Below are 16,627 nucleotides of genomic sequence, written 5' to 3'. Positions count from 1 at the left end.
GGATTGGACTGCTGAGGACTGGGGTAAAGTCATTTTCTCTGATGAATCCCCTTTCCGATTGTTTGGGGCATCTGGAAAAAAGCTTGTCCGGAGAAGACAAGGTGAGCGCTAACATCAGTTCTGTGTCATGCCAACAGTAAAGCATCCTGAGACCATTCATGTGTGGGGTTGCTTCTCAGCCAAGTAAGTGGGCTCACTCACAATTTTGCCTAAGAACACAGCCATGAATAAAGAATGGTACCAACACATCCTCCGAGAGCAACTTCTCCCAAACATCCAGTAACAGTTTGGGGATGAACAATTCCTTTTCCAGCATGATGGAGCACCTTGCCATAAGGCAAAAGTAATAACTAAGTGGCTCGGGGAACAAAACATTGATGTTTTGGGTCCATGGCAGGAAACTCCCCAGACCTTAATCCCATTGGGAAGTTGTGGTCAATCCTCAAGAGGCAGGTGGACAATCAAAAATTCTGACAAACTCCAAGCATTGATTATGCAAGAATGGGCTGCCATCAGTCAGGATGTGGCCCAGAAGTTAGTTGACAGCATGCCAGGGCAGATTGCAGAGGTCTTGAAAAAGAAGGGTCAACACTGCAAATATTGACTCTTTGCATCAACTTCATGTCATTGTCAATAAAAGCCATTGATACTTCGGAAATGCTTGTAATTATACTTCAGTATTCCATAGTAACATCTGACAAAAATATCTAAAGACACTGAAGCAGCAAACTTTGTGGAAATTAATATTTGTGTCATTCTCAACTTTTGGCCACGACTGTAGTCTCTACACAAGCCCAAATATGCCATGCGATCATTTGTTGTGAGAAAATGTAATCAGTCTCTATTAGTATTTGTCTTTACGTGTCTACACAAGCCCACTCAATATATCCTAGCTTACTCATTGTTCTTCATAGCTATAACATACGTTATGTAGGCCTGCTGTTACCATTCTAAATGCACCATGTGTTGTTTAAGTGATAATGCCCTCGAAGCTGTTGTTTGGAGGATATACTGTATTTGCATGCGTGTTGTTGTTGGAAAACAATGCCAACATCAAATGAAAACCAAATCCAATTTTATTGATTATATACACATTTAGCAGATGTTATTGATGGTGAGGCGAAATGCTTGTGTTTTAGCTCCAACAGTGCAGTAGTATCTAAAAAGTCACAACAATACACATTAATCTAAAATTAAAGCATGGAATTAAGAAATATATAAATATTAGGTTGAGCAATGTCAGAGTGCCATTGACTAAAATACAGTCGAATAGAATACTGTATATACGTGAAATTAGTAAAGCAGTATGTAAACATTATTAAAGTGACCAGTGATTCCCTGTCTATGTATATAAGGCAGCAGCCTCTAAGGTGCAGGGTTGAGTAACCGGGTGGTAGCTGGCTAGTGATGGCTATTTAACAGTCTGATGGCCTTGAAATAACAAGCTGTTTTTCAGTCTCTCGGTCCCAGCTTTGATGCACCTGTACTGACCTCACCTTCTGGATGGTAGCAGGGTGAACAGGCCGTGGCTCGGGTGGTTGATGTCCTTGATGATCCTTTTGGCCTTCTTGTGACATCTGGTCCTCTAGGTATCCTGGAAGGCAGGCAGTGTGGCTCGGGTGGTTGATATGTTGGACAGACCACACCACCCTCTGGACGGCCCTGCAGTTGTGGGCGGTGCAGTTGCCATACCAGGCGGTGATACAGCCTGACAGGATGCTCTCAATTGTGCATCTGTAAAAGTTTGTGAGGGTCATATTTATATTGCTGTTGTGCCTTCTTCAGCACACTTTCTGTGTGGGTGGAACATTTCAGATTGTCAGTGATGTGTATAATACTGTGGTCCCGTCAAAGTGGATAGCGGCGTGCTCCCTCTGCTGTTTCCTGAAGTCCACAATCAGCTTCTTCGTTTTGTTGACTTTGAGGGAGAGGCTATTTTCTTGGCACCACTCCGCCAGGGCCCTCACTCAGTTGAGGTGTTGTTTCCAACCTTCACCACCTGGGCCTGTCAGGAAGTCCAGGGCCCAGTGGCACAAGGCAGGGTTCAGACCAAGGGCCCCGAGCTTAATGATGAGCTTGGAGGGTGTTATGGTGTTGAATGCTGAGCTGTAGTCAATGAACGGCATTCTTAGATAGGTATTCCTCTTGTCCAGATGGGATAGGGCAGTGGGCAGTGCGATGGAAATTGTATCGTCTGTGGATCTATTGGGGCTGTATGCAAATTTAAGTGGGTCTAGGATGTCAGGTAAGGTAGAGGTGATATGACCCTTAAATAGTCTCTCAAAGCACTTCATGATGACAGAAGTGAGTGCTACGGGGCGATAGTCATTTAGTACCTTTGCTTTCTTGGGTACAGGAACGGAACAGTGGTGGACATATTTAAGCAAGTGGGGACAGCATAGTGGGATAGGGAGAGATATGTCCGTAAAAACATGCTCTGAGGACGCGGCTAGGGATGCCTTCTGGGCCGGCAGCCTTGTGAGTGTTAATTGTCTTACGTCGGCCACGGAGAACAAGAGCCCACTGTCCTTGGGAGTGGGCCACGTCGGTGACACTGTGTCATCCTCAAAGCGAGCGAAGAAGGTGCTTAGCTTGTCCGGGAGCAAGATGTCGGTGTCCCCAATGTGGCTGGTTTCCCCTTTGTAATCCGTGATTGTCTGTAGACCCTGCCACGTACTTCTTGTGTCTGAGCCGTTGAATTGCGATTCCACTTTGTCTCTGTACTGACGTTTTGCCTATTTGATTGCATCATAATGTTTGTATTCAACTATATTCCCAGTGATCTTGCAATCGTTAAATTAGCTGGTTCACGCTTTCAGTTTTGTGCGAATGCTGTCATTTTTCCACAGTTTCTGGTTTGGGTAGGTTTTAATAGTCGCAGTGGGAACAACATCCCCTATACATTTCCTGATGAACTCAGTCATCGTGTCCGTGTATACGTCAATGTTATTGTCAGAGGCTACCCGGAACATATCCCAGATCAAAACAATCTTGAGACATGGATTCCAATTGGTCAGACCAGCGTTGAATAGACCTGAGCACGGGTACTTCCTGTTTGAGTTGCTGCCTATCATTTTCTCGAGGAAATCTCAGTAGTCCCAGACCACATAGACAAGTCCCAGAGATGCCTATAGACAGCTGTCGGTGGGGTTTCTCTGAACAGCCATTACCCATCACAGCTGTTACCCTCTCAAACTTGTCAATGGCTTCTCCTGTCAGTGCTCACTATCTGTAGATCGACGGGTGGTGGTGGACTGAACCCCTAGATAACGTTATAGATTGAGAAACACCGCTCACACAGAACTGTCTGGGGTATTCTTTCAGACACACACCTCTTTCACATCACACATAATCCCTATATAACGTTATAAAGCTTAGGTTTTCACATCCACAACACTTCATGTGCATCTTCAACGATTCTCTGTCAGTTCTTCAACGGTTCTTGCCGCTACTTCCTATACATATAAAACAACACACTGTGCTCAATAACACCTTGTGCTATTACTAGTATTTTTTATTTTATTTTCCATTTATTTAACTAGGTAAGTCAGTTAAGAACAAATTCTTATTTACAATGACGGCCTACCCCGGTTAAACCCTAACCCGGATGACGCTGGGCCAATTGTGAGCCGCACCGTGGGACTCTCAATCACGGCCAGTTGTGATACAGCCTGGAATCGAACCAGGGTCTGTAGTGACACCTCTAGAACTGTGATGCAGTGCCTTAGACCTCTATGCCACTTTAGAGTCCAGAGTAGTACTAGTAGTCCCAGACTATGATGGGTGGTGGAGGACAGAACCCCTAGCTAACGTTATATATCGAAACTTATTATCCAAACACACTCAGTAGTCCCAGACCACATAGACAATTCCCAGAAATGCCTATAGACAGCTGTCGGTGGGGCTTCTCTGAACAGCCCTTACCCATCTCAGTAGTCCCAGACGACTTTAGCCTCCCAGAGACTATGGTACCTTTCTAGTAGTCCCAGACTACAGTGGTCCCAGACCAAATAGACGTCATTTCATTTTAATGTTTAGTTTAATTTATTTTGTAATAATTTTCACACATTCATTTGAATTGACATATTGAAATCAGTTGCCGTGTCCCTCAATTGTTTGTGGATTATGTGTCTCCTCCTGGGCAGCTCGCAGTAAGGGTCTGGTCTGGGCGGGTCCTCGTCGTCTTTTGCTCAGATGGGAATTTCCCTCATGCTACATAAAATGGGCCACTGGTTTTCCTCACAGACCCTCACTGGAAAGCTCCACAGGCACCAAACTGTTGTGGAAATGACCACCAGGGACACCTGGTTTTCACCCATTAAATGAATCATTCTTTATTATCAGCATGCTGAAGAAGGTTCCAACAAACCATAGTACACGTCGGTTGGGAGCTCTGCCGGGGCAGTCCCGTTAGTTCTCTTATATACTGTTTACACAGACAAGTTATAATTGTATGATTTACATTATTCATCATTAATTCATCATTAACGTGTGGTTCCTGCATGTGAATGACCAATACCTCGAGGCTTCTTCTCTCCAAGCTGAGACCTTGAAACTGAGATACTTATTTCAGTTCTCAAAACAATGTTCTGGGCGTACTGACAAATTTCTTATACTGATAGTGAGGATTCCTCACATGCACAATCAATCAGTCACTTGCGTGAAACAAGTCTAATTGGTTATTAGAAAAGCACAAACATAACATTTTCCATCAAAAGTGAATATTGTAATCCGTAAAAATGGACTATTGCAGTTATGGAGTATTTATAATTGTTTATGTCTGCTTGTATAATTGCTACTGTGAATCCACACCATTCAAATACTGAATTATCATACAGTTTGAGTATGTACTATATATAACGTAAGACCATGGTTGAGGACTAGGATAAGAGGGGAGGCTAGAGGGCTGTGTATCTTTGTAAGACATGTACATTAGATCCTAAAGACCTTTCTTCTTCCTTCCAGGGAAGATCCTGTTCAGGAGAAGCCATATCAGGGATGTGGCCATGAAGCGCCTGAGGCCTATCAACGAGTACTGCAGGGTGAGTAGGCTCTGACTGAGACCACTGTTCAGCTGGTGGGGCAATTCAGGGGTATTACATCTTCCACACTCACTCGTTATGGACGACACAACAGTATGACCCAAACTTGAACCCCTAAAACCTCCCATGGGGAAGAAGCCTGGAGAGGAACCTAAATCTCAGGCATTAGGACATTAGCACTGTGGTAGATAGAGCTTCAGACTAGAGCGAGGGGTTTGCATTCATGATCCTGCTGACCGGTTTACCTCACTGATAGCATGGCAGTCAGAGTGAGACAGTTTTGGATTTCATACACCCTAGTTTCTAGTTCCACTGACCTGTTATAGCCATTCTGTTTCTCTATACAAAGACCAATGCACTAGCAATGTTAAAAACATGCATATCTTATATGTTTATCATTACCCACTGGGAAATATACGATAACAAAATCAGTCATCCTCGAAAATATGATATTTTCTTCAGGAATTAGACATTGCGGAAACTGAAGGCAGTCTGGAACATGGCTGACAGAGAAAATAATTCCATCTGGAAAACAAACCATCATAGTTGCAGAGTCTGTGTTTAGCTCTTTAGTGGAAAGGCAAAAAGAGAAGTGGGTAATCCATCTCTATCGCAGGCGGTAGGGATGCTGTGCTATCTCCGTGCTCTCTCTCCATCAGGGCAGTGGTTTGAGGAACCCTGAGCTAGCCCCTGTCAGCAACATCCCCAGGCCCCCCCCACTAAATTAAATTAACATTATTTGTTACATGCGCCGAATAAAACAAGTGTAGACGTGAAATGCTTACTTTACAAGCCCTTAAAACCTGTTGTGACTAGGGGGCAGTATTTTCATTTTTGTAAAAATAACGTTCCCATAGTAAACAGGATATTTTGTCAGGACAAGATGCTATAATATGCATATAATTGACAGCTTAGGATAGAAAACAGTCTAATGTTTCCAAAACTGTACAAATATTGTCTGTGAGTATAACAGAACTGATATTGCAGGCGAAAGCCTGAGAAAAATCCAATCCGGAAGTGACTCATCTTTTGAAAGCTCTGTGTTCCAATGCGTCCCTATTGAGCAGTGAATGGGCTATCAACCAGATTACTTTTTCTACGTATTCCCCAAGGTGTCTACAGCATTGTGACGTAGTTTTACGCATTTATGTTGAAGAATACCCGTAAGCGGCTACATTGCGCAAGTGGTCACCTGATGGCTCTGAGTGATTCTCACGTAAAATACAGAGAGAGCCATTATTCCAATCGGTCCTACTGAAAAACCAATTGTCCCGGTGGATATATTATTGAATAGATATTTGAAAAACACCTTGAGGATTGATTATAAACAAAGTTTGCCATGTTTCTGTCGATATTATGGAGCTAATTTGGAATATTTTTCGGCGTTTTCGTGACTGCAATTTCCGGTAGATTTCTCAGCCAAACGTGAAGAACAAACGGAGCTATTTCACCTACAAAAATAATATTTTGGGAAAAAAGGAACATTGGCTATCTAACTGGGAGTCTCGTGAGTGAAAACATCCGAAGCTCATCAAAGGTAAACGATTTAATTTGATTGCTTTTCTGATTTCCGTGACCAAGTTACCTGCTGCTAGCTGGACAAAATGCTATGCTAGGCTATCGATAAACTTACACAAATGCTTGTCTAGCTTTGGCTGTAAAGCATATTTTGAAAATCTGAGATGACAGGGTGATTAACAAAAGGCTAAGCTGTGTCTCAATATATTTCACTTGTGATTTTCATGAATAGGAATATTTTCTAGGAATATTTATGTCCGTTGCGTTATGCTAATTAGTGTCGATGATTACGCTCCCGGACCCGGGATGGGGAGTCACTAGAGGTTAACCACTTGGCACACACTGGTTGAATCAGCATAATTTCCACATCATATTAATGAAATTATGTTGAACCAACATGGACTAGACGTTGAATTGAGGTCTGTGCCCAGTGGACCGTGTTTACTTTTAAAGGACTTCCCTATAAACCAGAACTGCCTTTTTATGTTGCCTGGGAATTTTTGAAAAGTGGTTCCATCTCAGTCATGCTCTTAAAAAACAACATATTCCCTGGCATGTTGCCAGAGAACCTTTGGTTATGAAGCCAGGTCACTGGTGAGAGAGATGCACATGTCCAACATCCAGTGAGATTGCAGAGCGCCAAATTCAAATACAGAAATACTCATTATAAAAATTCAGAAAAGATACAACTATTTTACATAGGTTTAAAGATTAACTTATTGTGAATCCAACCACAGTGTCAGATTTAAAAAATGCTTTACGGCGAAAGCATACCTTGTGATTATTTGAGAACATCACCCAGCAGACAAATCATTACAAACAGTAACCAGCCAAGTAGAAGAGTTACACAAGTCAGAAATAGAGATACAATTAACCACTCACCTTTGATGGTCTTCATATGGTTGCACTCAGAAGACATTCATTTATTCAATAAATGCTCCTTTTGTTCGATAAAGTCAATCTTTATATCCAAAAACCTCTGTTTTGTTTGCCTGTTTTCTTCAGTAATCCACAGGCTCAAGCGCAGTCACAACAGGCAGACAAAAAAATCCTAATTGTATCCGTAAAGTTCATAGAAACATGTCAAACGATGTTTAAATTCAAGCCTCAGGTTGTTTTTAGCCTAAATCATCGATTAATATTTCAACCGGACAATAATAATGTCATCAATATAAAAGGTAAATAAGAAAGGCACTCTCTCGGGCGCACATGAAAAAGCTCTGTGACACTGCAGGGTCCACTCATTCAGACTGCTCTTACTCCCTAATTTTTCAGAATATAAGCCTGAAACAATTTCTAAAGACTGTTGACATCTAGTGGAAGGCATAGGAACTGCAATTTGAGTCCTAAGTCAATGGATATTGTAATGGAATTGAAAAGAAAACTAAAACAACAAAAAATCCTACTTCCTGAATGGATCTTTCTCAGATTTTCACCTGCCAAATCAGTTCGGTTATACTCAGACACTATTTTAACAGTTTCGGAAACTTTAGAGTGTTGTCTACCCAAATCTACCAATTAAATGCATATCCTGTCTTCTGGGCCTGAGTAGAAGGCAGTTTAATTTGGGCATGCTTTTCTTCCAAAATTCCAAATGCTGGGAGTGGTATGAGTAACATGCTGACCACACCTCTCATGTCACGTGCGCGAGCGTTGCAAAATACATTTACACCATACATACAATTTATTCAATCATTGCACCCACACTGCTCACACGTGCCAACGAGCGTCTGCGCTGCCAAGCGCTAAAATAGAAGTCAGTTCTATTTGTGACTCTGAACGCGGTGCAATTCCTGCCTCTCCCATCTCTTCATTGGTTTATAGAAGCAGATACCCACGTGCCATCTCCTCATTGGTTATACCCACGTGGCTGATTGAAAGATTAACAGAGGTTGATCGGTTGTTGTGGTAACACTATAAAAGTTATATGCCAATTTCCGTATAAAGTCCAAATAAGAAAAAGCCTGGAAGGAGGAGAGATGACTAAAAACGATTCGGTTGACCGTTTTATGTATGGATTAATTGTCGGTGTAGAGGACATTTCAGCATTTATATCCTAGGACAAATTGGCTTGCAACAGCAAGCTAGCTAAATAGGACAAATAAGCTAGCAACTGCAAGCTAGCTAGCTAAATTGCCATAAATATTTAATGCTTTTGGACCTGTCCCCAAATTAATATAATTGGTTCAGAGTTTTTTTTAAATATTTCAACCTGTGTGTCATGTTCGCGTTTTGGTGTGGGGGGACAAAATCTATTTGCGCACGATGGTGCACGCACACGTCCGGTCTGGAAACTAGCTGTTATTAGCAGCAATGTTTGAAACTGACTTTGTTATTGTTTTATTAACGTACAGTAAATTAATATATAGTATTCATTATTTATATCTGTGTCCATATTGTCCATGAATTTATAGTAGATAGACCATATGGTTCAAGGGAAAATAGCCTAATACATATGTTTAAAGCATCTAATCAGCAATGGCATTATTTTCGTTATTTTGAACTCTGCACCTCTTTCAACTATTGACTTTTTTCTGAATTGACACCAGTTTGAGGTCAAAACAAATCATAGTAAACACATAGTAAAATAAATAAATGTGTGTAAAAGATGTCATGCTGAAACCTTCATGTTAAACAGGAATGGTATTCACTATGTTGATGTATGTTGTCATTCTAATTATTCATTTAAAAATCATCTTAGTTAATTATTTCATATATTTTACATGTGATAAGGCCACATAGAAGGCCAGAGATAGACACCTGTACAAATCTGAAGTACCCAAATGAGCCACTAGATATTTTGTAATAGATTACATAAAATAACAACATTCTGGTAGTTTACTGGTAAAGTTTGAAAGTTTCCAGTACCCCGTCTTTGCAACCATACCACTGGGTGAGTGTCTTTAATGGGGGAACGGGGGGTCAGATCAAAGGTCTGTGGTTCTGTCCAGTCTGGCTGGCTAGTTTGGACAGAGGGGGGTTGGGGGGGGGCACCCCTCTGTCTTGGCCCTGGTCAAGACAGAGGGCTGAACGAGTGAAAAATGGAAGGTGTTTACTTTATATACTGAACAAAAGTGTTGGGTCCATGTTTCATGAGCTGAAATAAAAGATGCCAGAAATTTTCCAAACCGCAAGAACCTTATTTCTCTCAAATGTTGTGCACAAATTTGTTTACATCCCTGTTAGTGAGCATTTATTCTTATCCAGGATAATCCACCCACCTGACAGGCGTGGTATATCAAGAAGCTGATTAAACAACATGATCATTACACAGGTGCACCCTGTGCTGGGGACAAAAAAAGGCCACTCTAAAATGTGCAATTTAGTCACAGAACACAATGCCATAGATGTCTCACGTTTTGAGGGCATGTGCAATTGGCATGCTGACTGCATAAATGTCCACCAGAGAATTTAATGTTTATTTCTCTACCATAAGCCGCCTCCAATGTCGTTTTTAGAGAATTTGGCAGTACATCCAACCGACCTAACAACTGCAGACCATGTGTAACCACACTATCCCAGGACCTCCACATCTGGCTTCTTCACCTGTGGGATCTTCTGAGACCAGCTACCCAGACAGCTGTTGAAACTGTGGGTTTCCACAACTGAGGAATTTTTGCACAAACTGTCAGAAACCTTCTCATGGAAGCTCACCTGCATGCTCATTGTCCTCACCAGGGTCTTGACCTGACAGCAGTTCTCCGTTGTAACCGACTTCAGTGTGCAAAAGCTCACCTTCGATGGCCACTAGCGCGCTGAAGTGTGCTCTTCAGATTAATTCTGGGTTCAAATGTACCGGGCAGATTGCAGACAGCGTGTATGGCATCGTGTAGGTGAGCGGTTTGCTGATGTCCACATTGTGAACAATGTGCCCCATGGTGGTGGTGGAGTTATGGTATGGGAAGGCATAAGCTACGGACAACAAACGCAATTGCATTTTATTAATGGCAATTTGAATTAATAGAGATGCTGTGATGAGATCCTGAGGCTCATTGTCGTGCCATTCATCCTCCCCCATCATCTCATGTTTCAGCATAATAATGCACGGCCCCATGTCACAAGGATCTGTAGATAATTCCTGGAAGCTGAAACTATCCAATTTTTCCATGGCCTGCATACTCACCAGACATATCACCCATTGAGCATGTTTGGGATGCTCTGGATCTTCATGTATGAACGCATGTTTCAGTTTCCGCCAATATCCAGCAACTTCACACAGAATTGAAGAGTGGGACAACATTCCAGACGTCACAATCAACAGCCTGATCAGCACTATGTGAAGGAGATGTGTCATGCTACATGAGGCAAACACTGATCCACACCCCTACCTTTTTTAAGGTATCTGTGACCAACAGATGCACATCTGTATTCCTAGTCATGTGAAATCCATAGATTAGGGCCGAATGAATCTCTTTCAATTGACTGATTTCTTTATTGACTGCAATTCAGCAAAATATTTGAAATTGTTGCATGATGCATTTATGTTTTTGTTCAGTGTAGTTGCTTTCATGTTTGGCTCAGAGGATCACCATTTAGACCTTTCTGTCATAATGCTGAGTGAGTCCTAAACCTGAACTTGACTCGCATGGAATGACCTTTGCTGGAGTTTCTGCTGTTGGAGAGGAGACGCTGATTCTTGGAGGATATAGGTTTTCACTCCAGTTTTGCCCTTTTACCATTGTTTCTCAATCTTCAGAATTGCCATTGTTTGGAAAGGGTGGGCTATAGAATGCTGTTTAAGGAAGGGAAAAGGGGAGACCTAGTCAGTTGTACAACTGAATGCTTTCAATTGAAATGTGTCTTCCGCATTCAACCCAACCCCTCTGAATCAGAGAGGCTGCCTTAAATCGACATCCACGTCTCGGCGCCTGGGGAACAGTGGGTTAACTGCCTTGCTCACGGGCAGAACGACAGATTTTTATCTTGTCAGCTCAGGGATTTGATCCAGCAACCTTTCAGTTACTGGCCAAACGCTCTAAACACTAGGCTACCTGCCATACATGTAATGTATGTGTGTTCTCTCCCCACCTTCACTGTTTTCTGTTTGACTTGCACACATGCACTCAACACCACACACACACACACACACACACACTTCCACGCACACACACACGCACACAATTAGGTTAATGCTGACGGCTGTAAAGAGCACCAATAAAGTCAATTTGCTGTAATGTGCCTTCCGGCTCCCAGTCTCTGGGGAGAATACTAATGACCTGCCAGGTCACAGGCAGAGTGAAGGGGTGAGAAATACAGGGGGAGTATGTTCTTCCTGACCCCAGACACAGTGTACCAGATTCAGTCAGCAGGACCAGGGGATGAAGGGGCTCCTCTGGAGGTCAACACTTAAAACATTTATCATCTGTCTCTTAGCTGACTCCAGAGAATCATTTTGATTTTTCTCCCATAAAAAAGGCATTTTAATCTTCGTAATTGACCACTGGACAGTCACACACCAAATCAAATGCCCGTGCACACACTCACACCCTCTTACCCCGACGCTAATGGAGAACAGGGTTTCAGCTATGCCTATGGCAATCCTCCCACACTTTTAGCATGGGCAGTCTGTTGGCACGGCTTCCCATACGGTGAGTCAAAAAGGGCTAGGTGCCACACTGGACAAGGGCACCTTGAACTCTGGCTGGCCCGTATTTTATGATACGGGCCAGCCATATCATAATTCAGGCTGTCGGGGAGCGAGAGAGAGCTGCCCCTCTCTGGGTGGACAGTACTGAGGCACTTAGCCTTATTAAATGCAGACGTACGCTGGGCCTGAGGCTGAGATGGATAGCTTTGAGAAATGCCTCATGGCAGCGAGGAGTGTGCTGCATGCTTGCCTCTCTGCACACAGTGATAATAAGGGCTGTTTTGTTGGAGAGACCCACCAGCTGGTTCTAGGCATTGGATCAGTTGGATCACTGAGGTGCTGAGGCCTTTGAGGCTGAGAAAGAGAGAGAGAGACATCTCAGGCCAGTTAGCCTTTCATCTCCTGAGGAATGGCCCTGTCAGCCTGCATGTCTCCCCCACCACTAGATTATCCACAGAACTGTGGTCAGAGCCACAGCCCTGTGGGCCCCCACAGGGAGAAAGGATCAATGATGTTAGATTAGAAACAGGAAATAGAATAGAGTGGACTAGGCTCCATTTAGGTACAGTAGATGCGTTTTCTATTGAGGCTGAGAAAGAGAGAGAGAGATATCTCAGGCCAGTTAGCCTTTCATCTCCTGAGGAATGGCCCTGTCAGCCTGCATGTCTCCCCCACCACTAGATTATCCACAGAACTGTGGTCAGAGCCACAGCCCTGTGGGCCCCCACAGGGAGAAAGGATCAATGATGTTAGATTAGAAACAGGAAATAGAATAGAGTGGACTAGGCTCCATTTAGGTACAGTAGATGCGTTTTCTATGTTGGTGTGGTTGGGTAGTAATGCCTGCTGTATGCTGTTTTGCTTACGCAAGAGGACGTGGTATTTGAATGTAGCATCTGTACTATAGCTGTCATTCACTTTGCTGTATCATTATTTGTCATTTAGTAGTTCCCCTGGGAAACAGGCTACATATTTCCTAGTGAACACCACTACTCCCAATACCACTGCCACTGACATAAATACAATAGCAGCATTTGAGTTTATTTCCAAAATGCTATATCCACAAATATTTCATGTGTTCTTTCATCAGAGATGATTGCTTATGGGTAAGTTCATGTGTGTGTAAAATATTACTGTGCTCAGATGTTTAAAACATGTAAATGAAAATGTTTATTTTTTTTGCACAACGCTATATCCATTGTTTAGCTGGAATGGAATGTTCGTATCCTGTATATTTCACTGTGATATGTGGTTGTGTCACCTGGCTATCTTAAGATGAATGCACTTATGTATTTCTCCCTTGTGGTGAATACTCAGGGAGAAAAGGTTGTAGGTTCACACGCAGAGCACAGCAGATGTTTAGTAAGCCTTCGCAGAAGGCAGGAATCGGGGTCACAGGCAGACAATGGTCAAAAACAAACAATACCGCACAGCCATACAAACAGAAAGAACTGAACTAAATAGGAAAGCTGATGAGACCAGGTGAGAAAAACAAACAGGTGAAATCAATGAACGAAAAATGAAAGACAGGGCTACATTCCAGAACACAAAGAAAAAGAACAAGGTTGGCTAAGAAAAGGAAAGCAGAACCTTACAGCCTTGGATAAGAGCATCTGGTAAATGTCAAGTGTAAATTCTTTAAATACAGATATCATATTACTACTATATTGATTTATAATATATACAGTTGAAGTCGGAGGTTTACATACACTTAGGTTGGAGTCATAAAACTTGTTTTTCAACCACTCCACAAATGTCTTGTTAACAAACTATAGTATTGGCAAGTGATTTAGGACATCCACTTTCTGCATGACACAAGTCATTTTTCCAACAATTGTTTAGACAGATTATTTCACTTACAACTCACTGTATCACAATTCAAGTTGACTGTGTCTTTAAACAACCTGGAAAATGCCAGAAAATGATGTCATGGCTTTAGAAGCTTCTGATAGGCTAATTGACATAATTTGCATCAATTGGAGGTGTACCTGTGGCTGTATTTCAAGGCCTACCTTCAAAATCAGTACATCTGCTTGACATCATGGGAAAAGCAAAGGAAATCAGCCAAGAACTCAGAAAAAAATTGTAGACCTCCACAAGTCTGGTTCATCCTTGGGAGAAATTTCGAAACACCTGAAGGTACCACGTTCATCTGTACAAAAAAATAGTATGCATGTATAAACACCACGGGACCACGCATCCGCCATATCGCTCAGGAAGACGCGTTCTGTCTCCTAGAGATGAACGTACTTTGGTGCAAAAAGTGCAAATGAATCCCAGAACAGCAAAGGACCTTGTGAAGAAGCTGGAGAAAATGAATACAAAAGTGTCTATATCCACAGTAAAACGAGTCCTATGTCGACATAACCCGAAAGGCTGCTCAGCAAGGAAGAAACCACTGCTTCAAAACCGCCATAAAAAAGCCAGACTACGGTTTGCAACTGCACATGGGGACAAAGATCGTACTTTTTGTAAAATGTCCTCTGGTCTGATGAAACAAATAGAACTGTTTGGCCATAATGACCATCGTTATGTTTGGAAGAAAAGGGGAGGCTTGCAAGCCAAAGAACACCATCCCAACTGTGAAGCACGGGGGTGGCAGCATCATATTGTGGGGGTACTTTGCTGCAGGAGGGACTGGTGCTCTACACAAAATAGATGGCATCACGGTTGGGATGGTGGTGTTCGGCTTGCAGGCCTCCCTTTTTCCTCCAAACATAATGATGGTCAAACCTAGCAGTACTACTTATTTCTGTGAGAGTGAGGTGGATATGTAGCGTTTAGCAAAAAAACATGAAATTAAACCAAGTAATAGATTAATATATGTCTGTCAGTAATAGATGTCTGTCATTGAACAACCCCATGCCATGATTAGATAGTGAACAAAAAAAAAACATCTCATTTTCTTTAATCAATAAAAGCAACTTTACCAACAATTCGGAAAATGGATATACTGCATAGCTTTTAGGAATGAAACTCTCATTTGGTTCTGATTAACATTCAAACCTTTGTGTGTTTCTGTGTTTATGCGCAGGCTCTGATTCAGCTGCCCGTGTACGTATCCCAGTGTGAGGAGGTTCGTGTATTCTTCGAGACTCGTCCTGAAGACCTCAACCCACCTAAAGAGTAAGCTACACATCGCACCATTAGTCACCTTCTTGTCAAAGGAACACACTGTCACACAGTCTGACAAGCAGCACAAATACATATAAGTGATACAGTAGGCACATTCAAACATTCAACATGTGTACTGGGCCAACAACAAACACTACAAATAAAGAAAAAGAAGCACAATGCTTTGTGCAGGCTTTGTTTCATGAAGTAGCAGAAAGGACCTCCTCCTGACCACCATTTCATTTTATGTTGAAACAAGCCAATCCATCAGTAATAGGTTATAATAGAGTGTAATGACCATGATGTCATGCTCCCTCTGGTATTGCTGTGTTGGAGGGGGGAGCGGTTGGTTTGCCCTGAGTGAGAGCTACATAACATGTAGCCTAGCCGGAGCAGTGTATGAGAGAACTGCTGAGGCGGCATGAACTCTTGTAAATCTCCCTCAACACATTAGTGTCATAGTCAGCCTGACAGTTACAATGTGCCAACACAAGTCATAAAGTCACCACGCCATTTACCCCCCCCCCCATCACGTATGTGTTGTTGAGCTACCAGACGCCTGGAGGGCAGGTGGGGTTACTAGTGGGTACAGGTGACTGCTTTTGACTGCACTGGGCCTTTAATCTATTGCTTGCCCAGTGATGGCTGGTGAAATGTATCAAACCTGCTGCTTTTCAGACTATATTTTTCTTCCTTCACTATTTGACAAACTAACTAGGTCTATGTGTTCTATTTATTTATGTAGAGACGTGTTCGACTCACACATCCCAAAACTACTTCAGGGTTTATGGGAGTAATGTTAGAATCTTACTAGGCTGTCCAATCTTAACAAGACACTTTTCTGCGCTAGTTTGTCGATTCGCTTTTTTTTGCTGTGCGCCGTTTGACGCACAAGTCAATAGAATGTGACTGAACATCAACAATCTAATTCTGCACCGTCAATCAGTGATTTTGCACAAGGATGCTTATCATTCCTCAGAGTTTGTTGGCCATCGACATTATTGCAGCATGAGTACCTTGGTTGAAATCCAAAATGGCTGCCTGGTGCCCGATTGTTTGATACAATATGTGTTCAGTAACTGCAGAGGAGATGAATCTCTGTGGAAGAAGAAGAATACAAGGCCTGTCACTGCTCTGGCCACTATGAATGGCTGCTGTCAGGTCACCTCCTTAGACAGACAGATGGAGGAGAGCTAGTTCCCTCTGGCCGTTGCCAAGGACACATACCTTATTAGCTACCTCTCAGACAGACAAACTCCAAGCATCTGCTTCTAGGGACGGGGGAGGGGAGGATGGAGGGTCGGAGGGAGAGGCAGATGAATATAGAAAAGACCTTGGTTTGTCTTTATTAAAATTGGATTACAGC

The 16,627-nt window shown here is 42.6% G+C and overlaps 1 protein-coding gene across 4 annotated transcripts in view; it reads left to right on the top strand.

Annotated features, from left to right (window-relative positions):
- The window catches only part of LOC109892965 (SH3 and PX domain-containing protein 2B-like), an 85,558-nt gene that overhangs the window by 42,412 nt on the left and 26,519 nt on the right, over positions 1 to 16,627 (top strand). For all 4 annotated transcript variants that reach the window (XM_031826924.1, XM_020485892.2, XM_020485893.2 and 1 more), the window contains exons 4-5: positions 4,966 to 5,042; positions 15,182 to 15,273. In XM_031826924.1, the coding sequence (XP_031682784.1) occupies positions 4,966 to 5,042; positions 15,182 to 15,273 (169 nt within the window). The remainder of the gene's footprint in view (positions 1 to 4,965; positions 5,043 to 15,181; positions 15,274 to 16,627) is intronic.

This window comes from Oncorhynchus kisutch, linkage group LG6 (genome assembly GCF_002021735.2).
Source record: "Oncorhynchus kisutch isolate 150728-3 linkage group LG6, Okis_V2, whole genome shotgun sequence".
NCBI lineage: Eukaryota > Metazoa > Chordata > Actinopteri > Salmoniformes > Salmonidae > Oncorhynchus > Oncorhynchus kisutch.
Note: the sequence above shows the minus strand (reverse complement) of the source record. Positions and strands in the feature narration are given on the sequence as shown.